Source organism: Bombina bombina, chromosome 7, assembly GCF_027579735.1.
Source record: "Bombina bombina isolate aBomBom1 chromosome 7, aBomBom1.pri, whole genome shotgun sequence".
Lineage (NCBI taxonomy): Eukaryota > Metazoa > Chordata > Amphibia > Anura > Bombinatoridae > Bombina > Bombina bombina.
In genome coordinates this window covers 117,017,675-117,037,849 of record NC_069505.1, presented here as the reverse complement: position 1 = coordinate 117,037,849, position 20,175 = coordinate 117,017,675, and the positions used below count along the sequence as shown (strand labels likewise).

At 37.5% G+C, this 20,175-nt stretch overlaps 1 protein-coding gene across 1 annotated transcript in view; it reads left to right on the top strand.

Annotated features, from left to right (window-relative positions):
• MICAL2 (microtubule associated monooxygenase, calponin and LIM domain containing 2) overlaps positions 1-20,175 on the top strand; it is a 529,879-nt gene that overhangs the window by 401,538 nt on the left and 108,166 nt on the right. The window contains exons 37-38 of the mRNA XM_053689298.1: positions 12,442-12,503; positions 18,252-19,353. Coding sequence (XP_053545273.1) covers positions 12,442-12,503; positions 18,252-19,353 — 1,164 coding nt within the window. The remainder of the gene's footprint in view (positions 1-12,441; positions 12,504-18,251; positions 19,354-20,175) is intronic.

Genomic DNA, 20,175 nt, shown 5'->3' with positions numbered 1-20,175 from the left:
CTTTTCAGCCGCGACTTTTCCATACCGCAGATCCCCCTACGCCATTTGCGTATCCTATCTTTTCAATGGGATCTTTCTAACGCCGGTATTTAGAGTCGTTTCTGAAGTGAGCGTTAGAAATCTAACGACAAAACTCCAGCCGCCTGAAAATAGCAGGAGTTAAGAGCTTTCTGGCTAACGCCGGTTCATAAAGCTCTTAACTACTGTACCCTAAAGTACACTAACACCCATAAACTACCTATGTACCCCTAAACCGAGCTCCCCCCACATCGCCGCCACTCGATTTAAATTTTTAACCCCTAATCTGCCGACCGCCACCTACGTTATACTTATGTACCCCTAATCTGCTGCCCCTAACCCCGCCGACCCCTGTATTACATTTATTAACCCCTAACCTGCCCCCCACAACGTCGCCGCCAGCTACTTAAAATAATTAACCCCTAATCTTCCGACCGCAAAGCGCCGCCACCTACGTTATCCCTATGTACCCCTAATCTGCTACCCCTAACACCGCCGACCCCTATATTATATTTATTAACCCCTAATCTGCCCCCCTCAACGTCGCCGACACCTGCCTACACTTATTAACCCCTAATCTGCCGAGCGGACCTGAGCGCTACTATAATAAAGTTATTAACCCCTAATCCGCCTCACTAACCCTATCATAAATAGTATTAACCCCTAATCTGCCCTCCCTAACATCGCCGACACCTAACTTCAATTATTAACCCCTAATCTGACGACCGGAGCTCACCGCTATTCTAATAAATTGATTAACCCCTAAAGCTAAGTCTAACCCTAACACTAACACCCCCCCTAACTTAAATATAATTTTAATCTAACGAAATAAATTAACTCTTATTAAATAAATGATTCCTATTTAAAGCTAAATACTTACCTGTAAAATAAATCCTAATATAGCTACAATATAAATTATAATTATATTATAGCTATTTTAGGATTAATATTTATTTTACAGGCAACTTTGTAATTATTTTAACCAGGTACAATAGCTATTAAATAGTTAAGAACTATTTAATAGTTACCTAGTTAAAATAATAACAAATTTACCTGTAAAATAAATCCTAACCTAAGATATAATTAAACCTAACACTACCCTATCAATAAATTAATTAAATAAACTACCTACAATTACCTACAATTAACCTAACACTACACTATCAATAAATTAATTAAACACAATTGCTACAAATAAATACAATTAAATAAACTAGCTAAAGTACAAAAAATAAAAAAGAACTAAGTTACAAAAAATAATAAAATATTTACAAACATAAGAAAAATATTACAACAATTTTAAACTAATTACACCTACTCTAAGCCCCCTAATAAAATAACAAAGCCCCCCAAAATAAAAAATTCCCTACCCTATTCTAAATTTAAAAAGTTACAAGCTCTTTTACCTTACCAGCCCTGAACAGGGCCCTTTGCGGGGCATGCCCCAAGGATTTCAGCTCTTTTGCCTGTAAAAAAAAACATACCATACCCCCCCCCAACATTACAACCCACCACCCACATACCCCTAATCTAACCCAAACCCCCCTTAAATAAACCTAACACTAAGCCCCTGAAGATCTTCCTACCTTGTCTTCACCATACCAGGTTCACCGATCCGTCCTGGCTCCAACATCTTCATCCAACCCAAGCGGGGGTTGGCGATCCATCATCCGGTGCTGAAGAGGTCCAGAAGAGGCTCCAAAGTCTTCCTCCTATCCGGCAAGAAGAGGACATCCGGACCGGCAAACATCTTCTCCAAGCGGCATCTTCAATCTTCTTCCATCCGGTGCGGAGCGGGTCCATCTTGAAGCAGGCGACGCGGATCCATCCTCTTCTTCCGTTGTCTCCCGACGAATGACGGTTCCTTTAAGGGACGTCATCCAAGATGGCGTCCCTCGAATTCCGATTGGCTGATAGGATTCTATCAGCCAATCGGAATTAAGGTAGGAATTTTCTGATTGGCTGATGGAATCAGCCAATCAGAATCAAGTTCAATCCGATTGGCTGATCCAATCAGATTGAGCTCGCATTCTATTGGCTGATCGGAACAGCCAATAGAATGCGAGCTCAATCTGATTGGCTGATTGGATCAGCCAATCGGATTGAACTTGATTCTGATTGGCTGATTCCATCAGCCAATCAGAAAATTCCTACCTTAATTCCGATTGGCTGATAGAATCCTATCAGCCAATCGGAATTCGAGGGACGCCATCTTGGATGACGTCCCTTAAAGGAACCGTCATTCGTCGGGAGACAACGGAAGAAGAGGATGGATCCGCGTCGCCTGCTTCAAGATGGACCCGCTCCGCACCGGATGGAAGAAGATTGAAGATGCCGCTTGGAGAAGATGTTTGCCGGTCCGGATGTCCTCTTCTTGCCGGATAGGAGGAAGACTTTGGAGCCTCTTCTGGACCTCTTCAGCACCGGATGATGGATCGCCAACCCCCGCTTGGGTTGGATGAAGATGTTGGAGCCAGGACGGATCGGTGAACCTGGTATGGTGAAGACAAGGTAGGAAGATCTTCAGGGGCTTAGTGTTAGGTTTATTTAAGGGGGGTTTGGGTTAGATTAGGGGTATGTGGGTGGTGGGTTGTAATGTTGGGGGGGGTATGGTATGTTTTTTTTTACAGGCAAAAGAGCTGAAATCCTTGGGGCATGCCCCGCAAAGGGCCCTGTTCAGGGCTGGTAAGGTAAAAGAGCTTGTAACTTTTTTAATTTAGAATAGGGTAGGGAATTTTTTATTTTGGGGGGCTTTGTTATTTTATTAGGGGGCTTAGAGTAGGTGTAATTAGTTTAAAATTGTTGTAATATTTTTCTTATGTTTGTAAATATTTTATTATTTTTTGTAACTTAGTTCTTTTTTATTTTTTGTACTTTAGCTAGTTTATTTAATTGTATTTATTTGTAGCAATTGTGTTTAATTAATTTATTGATAGTGTAGTGTTAGGTTAATTGTAGGTAATTGTAGGTAATTTATTTAATTAATTTATTGATAGGGTAGTGTTAGGTTTAATTATATCTTAGGTTAGGATTTATTTTACAGGTAAATTTGTTATTATTTTAACTAGGTAACTATTAAATAGTTCTTAACTATTTAATAGCTATTGTACCTGGTTAAAATAATTACAAAGTTGCCTGTAAAATAAATATTAATCCTAAAATAGCTATAATATAATTATAATTTATATTGTAGCTATATTAGGATTTATTTTACAGGTAAGTATTTAGCTTTAAATAGGAATAAGTTATTTAATAAGAGTTAATTTATTTCGTTAGATTAAAATTATATTTAATTTAGGGGGGTGTTAGGGTTAGACTTAGCTTTAGGGGTTAATACATTTATTATAGTAGCGGTGAGGTCCGCTCGGCAGATTAGGGGTTAATAATTGAAGTTAGGTGTCGGCGACGTTGAGGGGGGCAGATTAGGGGTTAATAAATATAATATAGGGGTCGGCGATGTTAGGGCAGCAGATTAGGGGTACATAGGGATAACGTAGGTTGCGGCGGTTTACGGAGCGGCAGATTAGGGGTTAAAAAAAATATGCAGGTGTCAGCGATAGCGGGGGCGGCAGATTAGGGGGTTAATAAGTGTAAGGTTAGGGGTGTTTAGACTCGGGGTACATGTTAGAGTGTTAGGTGCAGACGTAGGAAGTGTCTCCCCATAGGAAACAATGGGGCTGCGTTAGGAGCTGAACGCTGCTTTTTTGCAGGTGTTAGGTTTTTTTTCAGCTCAAACAGCCCCATTGTTTCCTATGGGAGAATCGTGCACAAGCACGTTTTTGAGGCCGGCCGCGTCCGTAAGCAACTCTGGTATCGAGAGTTGCATTTGCGGTAAAAATGCTCTACGCTCCTTTTTTGGAGCCTAACGCAGCATTTGTTTAAACTCTCGATACCAGAGTTAAATTTATGGTGCGGCCAGAAAAAAGCCCGCGGAGCGTTAACAGCCCTTTTACCGCCAAACTCCAAATCTAGGCCTAAGAGAGCTAAGCAAATTAGATAATAGAAGTAAATTGGAAAGTTGTTTAAATTTTTACACTTATCTTTTATTTATCTCAATCATTAAGGAAAAGTTTTGGATTTCATGTCCCTTTAACCTCTTTACTACCGGGAATTTCAGAGAAAAACTTGCCCAAAGTACCAGATAAGTTTTAAGATGTTTGCTTTCACTCAATTTAGACAGAAAGAGAACCTTTGTTTGTTTTTATTTACCGATCAAAACAATATATATTTTTAAAGTAGACAACGCAAGGTATTGATCAAGGCCCATTTTTGTATAAAATACGCAAAATACGATCATATAGAAAAAGTTTTTTGCTAACTTTGAGTTTCTCACTAAAATTATTTATACACAACTACTGCAGCCATAAGATGTATGGTTATAAAAACTTCTCTGAGATCCCCTTTGTTCAGAAATAGCAGACGGTTTTTGGCAATTAGAAGGCCGCTAATTTCAGCTGTGCACCACACTTTTAAAGTTCCTGGCAATGAAGGAGTTAATCAGTTAGCTTGTAAGGTTAATATTTGCTCTAGTGTAAGGATTGCTGTTCCACCTGACACCTCCCACCCTCTGATCAGTACCTAATCCCTCCCACACAGCTACTGGTCACCACCATGTTAGGTACTGGCAGACAGCCTGCCAGTATGCAGTTTAGTCTTTTATTTTTATTTTTTAAATAAATATATATTTTTTATTTCTGTAGTGTAGATCCCTCCTTACCCTCCAACCTCCCTGATTCCCCCTCCCACAAAAAAAAACACTTGCTAACCCTCCCACTCCTCTTCGCCATATTTTTTGCTGGAAGCCAGTCTGCCAGTAACAAATTATAAATGTTTCTAGTTTCTTTTGTTATTTTTTTCTTTTTTTTCTGTAGTGTAGGGGCCTCCCTACCCACCTCCCCCTCCAAGAATTTACTTTAGGGTCCCACCTCCCCCTCCAAATATTATTGTAGTGTAGCGCCCCATCCCTCCCTCTCCCCTTCCTAAGCCTTTTCCATAGCGAACCCTGCCCTTCCTCCTCCCTTCTCGATGGGCCACCTCCCTCCTCTCCTACTGCTCCCACTCAACACCAATGAACGATCATTACAGAGAGTGACACAGACAGTGTCCCTCTATGTAACGATCTGGCTTTATATGTTAAGGGAACACGATCATTGCTCCCTTACCATTTGAAGGCAGATGCTTTGTGCCCCCAGCTGCAGTCTCCACTGTCTAAGTTGACAGCGGGAACTGCAGCATTTGCCACAGTGTAAGACGTAGGTACTAAGTCAACACAGTACTCTGGACAAAGTACAGTGTGACGTAATACCTGCTCCAATAGGTGCAAGGGGTTAAGTGATTACACGGAAACTAAAACTTTTTGAGAGCCAGAAAATGAAAACTGTTGCTCAGTTTACTTTGAGTACATTTAAAAGTTTTGGATTGTCAAATTCTGATATTAATGGTTTAAATTTTTTGTCAATAGACTTCAATGGAGCGCGTAAACTAAAAAAAAACTTAAACCCATACTCGTGCACTAAACACATAGTCTAGATTTAGAGGCTCCTAACGCTGGTTTTAGGCTACCGCCGGTATTTGGAGTCATTAAAAAAAGGGTCTAACGCTCACTTTTCAGCCGCGACTTTTCGATACCGCAGATCCCCTTACGTAAATTGTGTATCCTATCTTTTCAATGGGATCTTTCTAACTCCGGTATTTAGAGTCATGGCTGAAGTGAGCGTTAGAAATCTAACAACAAAACTCCAGCCGCAGAAAAAAACCAGGAGTTAAGAGCTTTTTGGGCTAACGCCGGTTTATAAAGCTCTTAACTACTGTGCTCTAAAGTACACTAACACCCGTAAACTACCTATGTACCCCTAAACTGAGGTCCCCCCACATCGCCGCCACTCGATTAAATTTTTTAACCCCTAATCTGCCGACCGCCACCTACGTTATACTTATGTACCCCTAATCTGCTGCCCCTAACACCGCCGACCCCTGTATTATATTTATTAACCCCTAATCTGCCCCCCACAACGTCGCCGCCAACTACCTACAATAATTAACCCCTAATCTGCCGACCGCAAAGCGCCGCTACTTAAGTTATCCTTATGTACCCCTAATCTGCTGCCCCTAACACCGCCGACCCCTATATTATATTTATTAACCCCTAATCTGCCCCCCTCAACGTCGCCTCCACCTGCCTACACTAATTAACCCCGAATCTGCCGAGCGGACCGCACCGCTACTATAATAAAGTTATTAACCCCTAATCCGCCTCACTAACCCTATAATAAATAGTATTAACCCCTAATCTGCCCTCCCTAACATCGCCGACACCTAACTTCAATTATTAACCCCTAATCTGCCGACTGGAGCTCACCGCTATTCTAATAAATGTATTAACCCCTAAAGCTAAGTCTAACCCTAACACTAACACCCCCCTAAATTAAATATAATTTTAATCTAACAAAATTAATTAACTCTTATTAAATAACTTATTCCTATTTAAAGCTAAATACTTACCTGTAAAATAAATCCTAATATAGCTACAATATAAATTATAATTACATTGTAGCTATTTTAGGATTAATATTTATTTTACAGGCAACTTTGTAATTATTTTAACCAGGTACAATAGCTATTAAATAGTTAAGAACTATTTAATAGTTACCTAGTTAAAATAATAACAAAATTACCTGTAAAATAAATCCTAACCTAAGTTACAATTAAACCTAACACTACACTATCATTAAATTAATTAAATAAAATATCTACAATTACCTACAATTAAACCTAACACTACACTATCAGTACATTAATTAAATACAATATCTACAAATAACTACAATGAAATAAACTAACTAAAGTACACAAAATAAAAAAGAACTAAGTTACAAAAAATAAAAAAATATTTACAAACATAAGAAAAATCTTACAACAATTTTAAACTAATTACACCTACTCTAAGCCCCCTAATAAAATAACAAAGCCCCCCAAAATAAAAAAAATGCCCTACCCTATTCTAAATTACTAAAGTTCAAAGCTCTTTTACCTTACCAGCCCTGAACAGGGCCCTTTGCGGGGCATGCCCCAAGAAGTTCAGCTCTTTTGCCTGTAAAAAAAAAACATACAATACCCCCCCCCAACATTACAACCCACCACCCACAAGCGGGGGGCTGAAGATGTCCATGATCCGGTAGAAGTCTTCATCCAAGCGGGGCAGAAGAGGTCTTCCATCCGATTGAAGTCTTCATCCAAGCGGCATCTTCTATCGTCATCCATCCGGAGCGGAGCGGCAGCATCCTGAAGACCTCCGACGCGGAACATCCATCCTGGCCGACGACTGAATGACGAATGACGGTTCCTTTAAATGATGTCATCCAAGATGGCGTCCCTCGAATTCCGATTGGCTGATAGGATTCTATCAGCCAATCGGAATTAAGGTAGGAATATTCTGATTGGCTGATGGAATCAGCCAATCAGAATCAAGTTCAATCCGATTGGCTGATCTGATCAGCCAATCAGATTGAGCTCGCATTCTATTGGCTGATCGGAACAATTCGTCGTTCAGTCGTCGGCCAGGATGGATGTTCCGCGTCGGAGGTCTTCAGGATGCTGCCGCTCCACTCCGGATGGATGACGATAGAAGATGCCGCTTGGATGAAGACTTCAATCGGATGGAAGACCTCTTCTGTCCCGCTTGGATGAAGACTTCTACCGGATCATGGACATCTTCAGTCCCCCGCTTGGGCTTGGATCAGGACATCGGAGGAGCTCTTCTGGACCGATCGGTGAACCTGGTATGGTGAAGATAAGGTAGGAAGATCTTCAGGGGCTTAGTGTTAGGTTTATTTAAAGGGGGTTTGGGTTAGATTTGGGGTATGTGGGTGGTGGGTTGTAATGTTGGGGGGGGGTATTGTATGTTTTTTTTTACAGGCAAAAGAGCTGAACTTCTTGGGCCCTGTTCAGGGCTGGTAAGGTAAAAGAGCTTTGAACTTTAGTAATTTAGAATAGGGTAGGGCATTTTTTTATTTTGGGGGGCTTTGTTATTTTATTAGGGGGCTTAGAGTAGGTGTAATTAGTTTAAAATTGTTGTAAGATTTTTCTTATGTTTGTAAATATTTTTTTATTTTTTGTAACTTAGTTCTTTTTTATTTTGTGTACTTTAGTTAGTTTATTTCATTGTAGTTATTTGTAGATATTGTATTTAATTAATGTATTGATAGTGTAGTGTTAGGTTTAATTGTAGGTAATTGTAGATATTTTATTTTATTAATTTAATGATAGTGTAGTGTTAGGTTTAATTGTAACTTAGGTTAGGATTTATTTTACAGGTAATTTTGTTATTATTTTAACTAGGTAACTATTAAATAGTTCTTAACTATTTAATAGCTATTGTACCTGGTTAAAATAATTACAAAGTTGCCTGTAAAATAAATATTAATCCTAAAATAGCTACAATGTAATTATAATTTATATTGTAGCTATATTAGGGTTTATTTTACAGGTAAGTATTTAGCTTTAAATAGGAATAAGTTATTTAATAAGAGTTAATTTATTTTGTTAGAATAAAATTATATTTAACTTAGGGGGGTGTTAGGGTTAGGGTTAGAATTAGCTTTAGGGGTTAATACATTTATTAGAATAGCGGTGAGCTCCGCTCGGCAGATTAGGGGTTAATAAGTGTAGGCAGGTGGGGGCGACGTTGTGGGCGGCAGATTAGGGGTTAATAAATATAATATAGGGGTCGGCAGTGTTAGGGACAGCAGATTAGGGGTACATAGGGATAATGTAAGTAGCGGCGGTTTACGGAGCGGCAGATTAGGGGTTAATAATAATATGCAGGGGTCAGCGATAGCGGGGGCGGCAGATTAGAGGTTAATAAGTGTAAAGTTAGGGGTGTTTAGACTCGGGGTACATGTTAGGGTGTTAGGTGCAGACGTAGGAAGTGTTTCCCCATAGCAAACAATGGGGCTGCGTTAGGAGCTGAACGCAGCTTTTTTGCAGGTGTTTGTTTTTTTTTCAGCCCAAACTGCCCCATTGTTTCCTATGGGGGAATCGTGCACAAGCACGTTTTTGAGGCTGGCCGCGTCCGTAAGCAACTCTGGTATCGAGAGTTGCAGTAGCGTTAAATATGCCTGTACGCTCCCTTTTTGGAGCCTAACGCAGCCATTCTGTGGACTCTCAATACCAGAGTTATTTTAGAGGTGCGGCCAGAAAAAAGCCAGCGTTAGCTACGCGGGTCGTTACCGACAAAACTCTAAATCTAGCCATAAATTAATTATTAATATTTCACATTACAATGTTTTTCACATAGGTGTTCTATTTATTCTTAAAATAAATATGTAAATATATATATATATGTATATATGTTTTTTGGTACAATATATCTCTCTCTCTCTCTCTCATTATATATATATATATATATATATATGTATATATATATATATATATATATACTATATAGGTATAGATATATACAAATAAATATATAGGAATATCTATTTATAAATACATATAACATATTCCCCTATGTGAAGAACATTGGAATGTGAAATATTTACATTACAAACACTTTATTAAATAGGAATATTGCATAAATATGATTTTTCATATATCATTTTCTTCTAAAAACTGCAATGTAGCATAACATTAAATGAGAATTACGCTTAAAGAAACATGAAACCCAAAATTTTTCGTTCATAATTTAGATATAGAATATAATTTCCAATTTTTTTCTAGTATCTAATTTGCTTCATTCTTCAGATATCCTTTGTTGAAGAAACAGCAATGCACATAGGTGAGCCAATCACACGAGGCATCTATGTGCAGCTACCAATCAGCAGCTACTGAGTCTATTTAGATATGGTATTCAACAAAGAATGTCAAGAGAATGAAACAAATTAGATAATAGAAGTAAACTGGAAAGTTGCTTAAAGTTACATGTTCTATCTAAATGATGAAAGAAAAAAATACATTGGGTTTCATGTCTCTAACACCTGACAACATTTTGTTGAACTTGTAAAATGGAATGAGGGGGTTTGTAAACCTGCAACAAAATAGAAGTTGAAAACACTTTACTCAAGTGCAATTGGTTAATGCCTTACAGCTCAAAATTTACACCAACAATGTAAACGTTTTACGTACAGCAGAGGAGCAAAAACTGTCTTTATTTTTTATGCTGTAATAACATAAAATATTTAAATGCCCATTCGCATAAAGATCTGGGATTGTAAACTCCAATTCTGTGTATGTGATTACAATTCAAACCATCTCCTCTTTTACTTCACATAAGGAAAGCAGACCAAACATAGCACCACTGCTCTGCAAGCAAAAGGATAAATATACATTGTAAAATATTAACAGGAGAATGTAAGGCTGTAAGTCGATAATGGATTTCTTAGTTAAAAAGGTATAAAACATTTTGGAAGAGCACTGACTTCTTCAGAACACTGAATAATATATACATCCTTAAAGTGATGGTACACTTTCCACTTTTTATAATCAGATCCTGAATGTTAGTGAAATTTTAGATGGAGTTTAAGTTATCAGTTGTAATAAAGATGCGCTATAACTTACTTTTTAATGTGGCGCTGAAATTCTAATTCATTTTTTGTGAGCTAATGGTTTGAACTGTTCTCCAATTGACGCTCTAGCCCTATGGCACTTTTATTGTAGCTAGAGCGCTGATTGGAGAACAGTTCAAACCATTAGCTCACAAACAAATATTACTTTTTAAGTAGGCGGTGGAAGCGCTGGGTATTTTAATTTCAACGATAGATGACAAAGTTATAGTGCATCTTCAATAAAACTTATGAATTAAAGTCCATCTAAAATATTGTTTCCATTCTGGTTCTGATTATAAAAAGTGGAAAGTTCACCATCACTTTTAGTAGGTAGTGCTCTGATAAAATGGTTGGACCTTTTTAACAATGGATACATTTTTGTCTTCTCTTTTGTTCATGCACCTCTGATGTTTCCTGTATCTGACAACTGGATGAGATCATGGGAGGCTGCTGCGTTAGGGAACTGCTGTATTTTCTTCCTGTTTGATAATGCATAATTACCTTGAGTTGCCATCGTATGCTATTTTTGTACCTGTTAAGTATTTGAACATTAAATATACATAATATTATGCTTGTTCTGTGTGCTCTGTTCTTGTGTTTATACTGTTGCAAATAACCGTATAATAGGTGGCATTATAGAGGATTCTAATTGGTGGCACTATAGAGGATTCCAATTGGTGGCGCTATAGAAAATTGTAATAGGTTGCGCTATAGAGGATTTTAATAGGTAGTGCTATAGAGAATTGTGATATGTGGTGCTTTAGAGGATTCTGATAGGTGGCATCTATTAAATAAATTATACAAAATGTTTAATAAATGGGGTGTACTGGAATTTCAAAACTTGTGAACTGGACTACTTGGCGCAAGTGGCATGGGTTTTGAACAGGTTTGGCTCTGTAAGCCTCTCCTAGAAGTGTGATGTGGCTCTTGATGGGATAAACCTTTCTGAAGATAGTTTTTGCAGAGTATATTGAAGTTGCTGAAAAATATAAGAGGGTTAGTTAAATAAAAGATCAGCAGTGATTCACGAAGGAGTATGGGAACACTGGGTAAATACCTGGAGACAAGTCATAACATATATGGTATGATGTATGAGTTGCCAAGATTGTACATTTTATATTACATTCTATGGAGAACCAGTGTAGATTAATATAAATGAGCCAGACTCATAGACAAGTGTGCTTGTTTTTAAAATAATATTACAAACCAGACATACAACAATTTAGTAAGCTATGAATTTATATTTCATTACTGATGTGAACCAATTGTGTAAATGTTCGATTGTAAAATATTCACATTTGTTTTGCTTTACTAAAGTAGTCTCGATGGATAGAACGTGTCTCCAGGCTCCGACCTTGAGCATTCTAGGGCATTTCATGAATCATGTAGAGCATGCAATTTTAAACAACTATCAACTTTACTTCAATTATCTAATTTGCTCTCTTGCTGCTGATTGGTAGCTACACGTAGATGCCTCTTGTAATTGGTTCACTGTGTTCAGCTAGCTCCCAGTAGTGCATTACTGCTCGTTCAAAAAAAGGATAACATGAGAATGAAGCAACTTTGATAATAGAAGTAAATCGGAAAGTTTCATGTTCTTTTAATGGACAACTCACTGTTATGGTGAGAGGCAGCTACAGATTTTTACGGATACAAATCAGAATGGATTTTATTAAATGAAGACCATTGTTTAGGTTTGTACAATATAGGCATATCATTTAAAAAATAGTTTGACTATAATGACAACTGTCACAGCAGACAGATACAGTAGTCCTTACATATATGATACTTGAGTGTAAATAAATATTTGCTGTTTTTAATACAAAAAACTATCATTCCTTAAATCTGTTCATTTTAAATGTTTGTTTTATGTTTTCAGCATTTCCTTTACTTACACGGAAAAAATCAATACAAAGCCCCCCAAATTCTCCAGAAAATGAGGTAATTTACACCAAAACAATGTATGAAAATAATATATGAAACAATGTGTGAAATTACAGTGAATATAAAAAGTCTACACAACGTTTTGAAATTGCAGGTTTTTGAAATTTAAAGACAGAAATAACAACAATTTAAATGTCGGACTTTTTTCAACTGTTATGTGATCTTCCAACAAAACACAAATCTAGAGAGTAAAAAATAAATAGTTAATTATTCAGAATTAAAAAAAAAACCTACAACACCCTTTCATAATTGGGCACTAGGCTGTGTTCACAGTTAACCAATCACATTCTAAATTATGCCTGTAGTAATAGCATACACCTGCCATAAATAAAAGTGATTCTGATTAAACCTAGATTAAAGTCAGCTGTTGATGTAGGATTTGCTTGAATGTTTGGGGGAAAGCCAAGAGTTGCCAAAGAAACATTGATAGCTAAATTGTTGAAAAGTATCAATCAAGAAAGGGATATAAAAGAATATTGGAGGCACTGGATGAATCATGGCGTACTCTCAAAATTATTATCAATAAATGGAGAAAACGTGGCACCACAGAAACATTGCAAAGATCAGGACAAGCCTCCAAAGTTAATCAGAGGACGAGGAGAAAACTTATCATGGAGGCTACCAAGAGGCTAATGGCAACACTGAAGGAGCAACAGGAAGTGCTGGCAGGTACCAATCATTCCTTGCATTTGACAACTATCTCTTATATTCTGCACATCTGGACTATGGGGTAGGGTGGCAAGACGGAAAACCTTTCTTACAAAAAGAAACATCCAAGCCCATCTAAATTAACGGATTAATTCAGATTAATTCAGCAACCCCAAACAATGTGGGGAAATGTGCTATGGTTTGACAAGATAAAAGTTGACCTTTTCAGTCTAAGGGGTAGATTTATCATAGTGCGAGCGAACATGATACGATGTAGCATACATACGATGTAGCATACACTGTCAGAATTTATCATTGCACCAGCAGTTCTTGTGAACTGCTTGTGCAATGCCGCCCCCCTGCAGATTCACCGCCAATCGGCCGCTAGCAGGGGCTGTCAATCAACCTGATTGTATTTGATCGGGTTGATTTCTGTCCACGGCCTCAGAGCAGGCGGACAAGTTATGGAGCAGCGGTCTTTAGACCTGAAGGCTCGCGTGGAAACAGGGGCATGAAGCTCCATACGGAGATTGATAAATCGGGCCCTAAATTGTAAGTGATATGTTTGGCCCAAAGCTAATAAAGCTCATCACCTAAGGAACACCATACTGACTTGAAGATTTGTGATGCTATCATCATGCTTTTGCGCTGCTTCTCTTCAGCTGGGTCAGGGGCTCTTGTCAAGATATATGGGATAATGAATAGCTCCATATATTAAGATATGGTGGCACAAAACTTGTTCTCCTCTGTCAGAAAGCTGAAGATGAAGAGGAATTTCACATTTAAACATGACAATAAACAAAAGCACACATACAAGCCACCGAAGCATGACTTCAGAAAGAAAAATCAAAGTCTTGGAATGGCCTAGTAAGGGCCCAGACCTCAATCCTATTGAAAACCCTTGAAATTACCTAAAGAGAGCTGTACACAGGAGATCCTTTTGCAATTTGAAAGAACTTTTTTGCAAAAAAAATGGGATACAATTCTACATGTGCAAAGTTAATAGAGACTTATTTACAAAGACTTGCTGCTATATTAAATAAAAGGTGCTTCCACAAAGTATTAGTTGGGTGGGGTGTGCAGACTTTTTAAAAAAATAAAAAAATAAAATGTTCCTAATAATTAACTTTTTTTCACTGGATTTTTGTTTGTTGGAAGATATTAACCCAAATTATGTGTGAAAGCTGTGTACAGCAAGGCTTTGCAATGTAAATTAATAAGTAAACGGTCTATTGATGACATTTTTGTTTAGTCTATATTATAAGTTACTGCTTGGAGATAATGTGACAAAAAGTTAAGAATGAATTTTAGAAATGTTTAAAGGGGTATACAAACAAAACTATAAAATAATCTGCCGAGTATTTTATAACTGCCAGATATACATTTAAAAAAAAATCAAAATGCTTGCTTTTTAAAGGGTCGTTAAACTGCTATGCACAACTGCAATAAAATAGTAACTACTCTCTATATTACTGCATTTCATCCTGTTCCTGTAGCTCTTTACAAGTCAGTTTTCCTGCTTTAGCCCCTTAGTGACAAGACTATTTTTCAATTTCCTTAACCCTAAAGACATGGGCTTTTTTTTACATTTGTGCAGTGTTTATGTTTAGCTGTTATTTTCCTCTTACTCATTTACTGTAACCACACAGATTATATACCTTTTTTTCTCACCATTAAATGGACTTTTTAAAGATACCATTATTTTCATCATATCATATAATTTAACCCCAAAATCTGTGAAACATCTACAACCACCAAAAAACACCCATGCTAAATAGTTTCTTTGTCCTGAGTTTAGAAATACCCAATGTTTACATGTTCTTTGCTTTTTTTTGCAAGTTATAGGGCAATAAGTACAAGTAGCACTTTGCTATTTCAAAACGATTTTTTTGTTTTTACAAAATTAGCGATAGTTACATTGTAACACTGATATCTGTCAGGAATCCCTGAATAACCCTTCCTATATATATATTTTGTTTTAGTAGACAACCCAAAGTATTGATCTAGGCCCATTATGGTATATTTCATGCCACCATTTCACCGCCAAATGCGATCAAATAAAAAAAATTGTTCACTTTTTTAACTTTTTCACAAATTTTTGTACAAACTTTAGGTTTCTCACTGAAATTATTTACAAACAGTTTGTGCAATTATGGCACAAATGGTTGTAAATGCTTCTCTGGGATCCCCTTTATTCAGAAATAGAAGACATATATGGCTTTGGCATTACTTTTTGGTAATTAGAAGGCCGCTAAATGCTGCTGCACACCACACTTGTATTATGCCCAGCAGTTAAGGGGTTAATTTGTTAGCTTGTAGGGTTAATCCCACCCCATGATCCCTCCCTGACCCCCCTCAAACAGCTCTCTTCTCTCTCCCACCTCACAATTGTCACTGCCATCTTAAGTACTGACAGAAAGTCTTCTAGTACTAAAATAAAAGGTTGTTTGTTTTTTGGATTTTTTTTTTATATTGATTCTGCAGTGTTGGATCCCCATTTAGCCCCCAACCTCCCTGATCCCCCCCATACAGATCGCTATCCCTCCCCCCTCTACCTATTTACCGCAATCTTGGGTACTAGCAGCTGTCTGCCAGTACCCAGTTTGCCCAAAAAAAAGTTGTTTTTTTTAGATTGAATAAACAATTTTTCAGTAGTGTAGCTGCCCCCCTAATACCCTACCCTCCTCTCCTCCTACTCCCAGATCCTTTGCCCATCATTTATTCCCCCCACCCCACTCCCTCCTTCCCATACATTTTGAAAGGCATAATTGTGAATGTTGCTCGCACGCATGTGCCCCCCTCGCACGCTCCTGCCCCTGGTGTGCACATTATTAAGACAGGAACCGGATCTTAAGCAACGATGGGCCGCCCACCCACATCCCTGCTATTGCTCCCACCAACGATTGTTACCATCGCTACTGGTGCAAAGAGGGCCACAGAGTGGCTCTCTCTGCATCGGTGGGTAAAACAATGGTATTGCATAATGCCTCAATATCGAGGCATCACTGCAATACCATGAAAGTGGCTGGAAGCGATCAGGATCGCTTCCACTGCTTGAAACCCCTAAGGACGTACAGGGTACGTCCTTGGTCATTAAGTGACAGTTTTTGTAGGACATTCCCTGTACGTCCTTGGTCGTTAAGGGGTTAATAGCTTAAAGGTGCCATATACTGAAGCTCCACCTCTTTGTAGTCAGGACTGCCATCTTGGAGCTCAGGTATTCTCACAGGCTGTGACAGAAGCTGTGCACACTCACAGATCAGTTATATTGTCCACTTATTTACGGCTGTCTAATGTGCTTCAGGTTAGTGTGCATGATACATCATGTGAGCTTTACATTTTTGCATTTTCTACACAGTTTTACAGTTACAGAAGATATATTTAAAAAGCTCTTAAAAATAATATAGATCAATGCAGCTCCTGCTTTGTATCATGCACCCTAACCTGAAGCACATTATACAGCTGTGAAAAAATAGGCAATATTACTGCTCTGTGAATGTACACAGCTTATGTCACAGGTTGTGAGAATACCTGAGCTCCAAGATGGCAGACAACAGTACAAAGAGGCGGAGCTTCAGTATCTGACACATTTAAGCTATTAAAATAGGAGAACTGATTTGAAAAGAGCTGCAGAAACAGGATGAAATTCAATAACAGTGAGTAGTAACCATTCTAGGGTTATTGTGCTCAGCAGTTTAATGTCCCTTTAAGTAACCACTTGTTTGTTTCCAAAAGTCTGACGTATCCATCAATCAGTTCTCTATATAGCAGCTTTGTTACTGCATTTTACTCTTGAGCACAGAGTGCTGGTGAGGTCATGTTATCACCATATATGGAGCAGATTGATGGATGCCCTCAGGTTTCCAGGGTATGGAATGAGGGTACAATTAAATAGCAGTAACTTTTTTTTTTAGTTTGCAGAGCCATTTTAAGTTTTAATTCATGTTAAAAGCATTACAATAACTATTATAAGCATTATGCCAATTATTTCTATTTATCTCCAGTCTTACCCCATCTAACCTACTGTTTTATCTTCTACGCTACAAACTAAGGGCTAGATTCCATGCATTTTGTTAATAGCTTCTTCATTTTAGTGACCTTTTCAGTATCAAATTGCTATTAGTAAAAGTATGCTATCAAAATATCACTGAATAGTAACAGTGTCTTATAAGTGGTCATAATGGCTGCTAAGCAATTACTGGCTTCAGACATGGTATATACCAGTGTTACTGCTTAGTAACTCTAACCACAACCTCGCATTTGTAAAATTAACAGTGGGCTGCATCTCTTATTATTAACCCTTCTGCAACCTTTATCCTCTTCAATAAACTAACCTTACTTGCAAGCCTGGCTCCCCACCACAATTATACCTCCAAAATCTTAGGGAGCTCCCCTTTACAAAATACCCCCAACAACTTAAGAACCTTTATATTACCTTTATATTACCCACCTATTGCTATATTCCTCTCAACAAATGTAATGTTTTTCAACATCCTTAAGGTCACGCACTTTCTTCTTCCTTGTACTGGCAAGGGCCTACTCAATTGTTCCCTCCTATTTATATTATTTTGTAAAGCAATCTTTAGCAGAGGAAGGACTCACTGTCAGATTTGAGTCCTCCCATTCTTCTAATTGCTATTGAATACTCTCAACATTATCTTGATTGGTTTATTTTGTATACAGTCAGGGTTGCTTTAAAAATATAAGTATGAGGGAATATTGGACAGGACCCAGGCCTACATCAAGGAGGAACACAAGATATCCTGTGCTTGCAGCTGGAAGAGCATTAACATAGACCTCACTATAGTGGGGAATAAGGGAGCCAAAGAACTTCAGGATATTTTGGGGAATGGAACTAGCAGTTAGAGGGAGGGGCTGTTATGCGTAAACAGACATATTACAGTATTGTGATGGATAAATTATAACTAGCATAGGATCTAGCCCTGTCTTTTTTACTTTAAAATATTTTTTCTAGCTATAGTTGTTCATTTTACATTATGTATATTTCTATAGCTGCATACTATATATATTGTGATTATTAATGCATATTTAAATATCTGAATAATAAGTGCAGTTCCTAATAAATCCTTTGTATAGGTGTTTTCCAGCAACACATCACCTGAAGATTTTACGACAACTCACCCATTAAGTAATATAAATGACTTTGAGGAGCTATTCCATGAAATTCCATCTTATGTGCCCCATCACACAGTATTACTTACAACACATGAGTATGGGGCAACTAGAACTCCTAAGTGTGACGCCAATGGACAGAGTTCCTACTACAGAAGTGAACATGATGAATTCAGACAAGGCTATTTTGAAAATGTGCACAGTTATCCATCAGTGTATGTCAATGATTATTCTGATGTGTTTGAAAAAGAAGTGACAACAGATCAAACAAGAATGAAGGATGATTTACAGCAAGAGTCAAATAATCTAAAAGCCCCATCACTTAAAAAACTGATTCTTTCTAACGAGGAAAAATCAAAACTTCTAGATTGGAGTTACTCAAACCCAAAACAGCCCACCACAAAGCAAGATGAAAAACTATCTACCCAAGTAAATCATGATCCTCAAGGGGAATCTGAGAACAAAAATAAATCTGCATTTAGTATACTGTCAAATGCAATTAAAAGATCATTTACACGTTCTGTAAGTTCTACTTCAGAAATCCCTAAACCAGTGTCAGTTCAGAAGACCAAACCGGTTTCACCAAGCAGTTATTTTGACATTGCTAGTCCATTTTTTAGAAGGAGCCGCAGTAACACAGAACATTCAACCAATGGCAAAGAAATGGACATCTTGCCAAACCAGACCCATTATTTATTGACTCATAATGAGTTTGTGAAGAATGACTTCAATGCAAAGGAATTTTTACCAGGTCTTTCAACTTTCCAGAAAACAAACCACGACTCTTCAGCTACCAACAAAGTAGAAGATTTTATGCCAAAAATGTTGGCAAAATTCACTATTAAAGAGAATCAAAACAACAGCACAAACCATAATCCACCTTTTAGAAGTAGGACAAATTCATTTTTCTCATCATTGAGGCTCAAAACCAAAGCTTCTGAGACTGACATTCCAAATGACACGTGGTTTAATAGCATTCGAAGAATAGTGAATGACAAGGATAGCAGTGAAAAAGTACTGAAAACAAGCCCAAATATTTACAACCCAATTCCAGTTCAACACCAAGGTGAGAAAATTGTTTTGGTTTTATCAAAATTCAGTCTTTACTATTTCTGTAGGGCCTTATATTAAATAACTGATGATTTTAGAGATCAGGTTAGGGGAAGTTTAATACAAGGGAATATAAGGGTTTAACTATATATGAACAATATGGTTCTTATGTACTATGCAATTTTTTGTAATTCTTGGGTACCAGTTTGATAAGGTTACTCGGCTACAATTCCTAAAGCTTAAAGGGATTCTGAACCCATTTTTTCTTCTATGATTCAGATAAAGCATGCATTTTTAAGCAACTTTCTAATTTACTCCTTTTATCCATTTTTCTTTGATTTCTTGGTATCTTTATTTGAAAAAAGCAGGAATGTAAGCATACAAACCAGAGCATCTTTGGTTACAGCTTGCTGATTGGTGGCTAAATGTACCCACTGATCAGCAAGAGTTATCCAGGGTACTGAACCAAAAATGGTCTGGCTCGTAAGCTTACATTTCTGCTCTATCTTCATCATAGAAGACAAATTTGGGTTCAGTATCCCTTTAACTTCATTTTGGTTTTTCATTTGTAAGTGAAGTTTTCTTGGTTCTTGTTACTTAAAAAAAACAATAATCGTATTACGTAGTTTTATATTTATATGTAAAAATGTTGGCCCAAAGTCGCTGGTAAAGGTACTTGTAATGCTTTGTAACTGCAAACATTGAGTGTAGTTTTATAATAAATTAACATTCCAATTTACTTTATCAAATTTAATTTGTTCTCCTGATATATTTTGTCAAAAAGCAGGTAGGTAGACTCTGCAGCATGTTTGCGTTCGGAGCACTATATGGCAGCAGT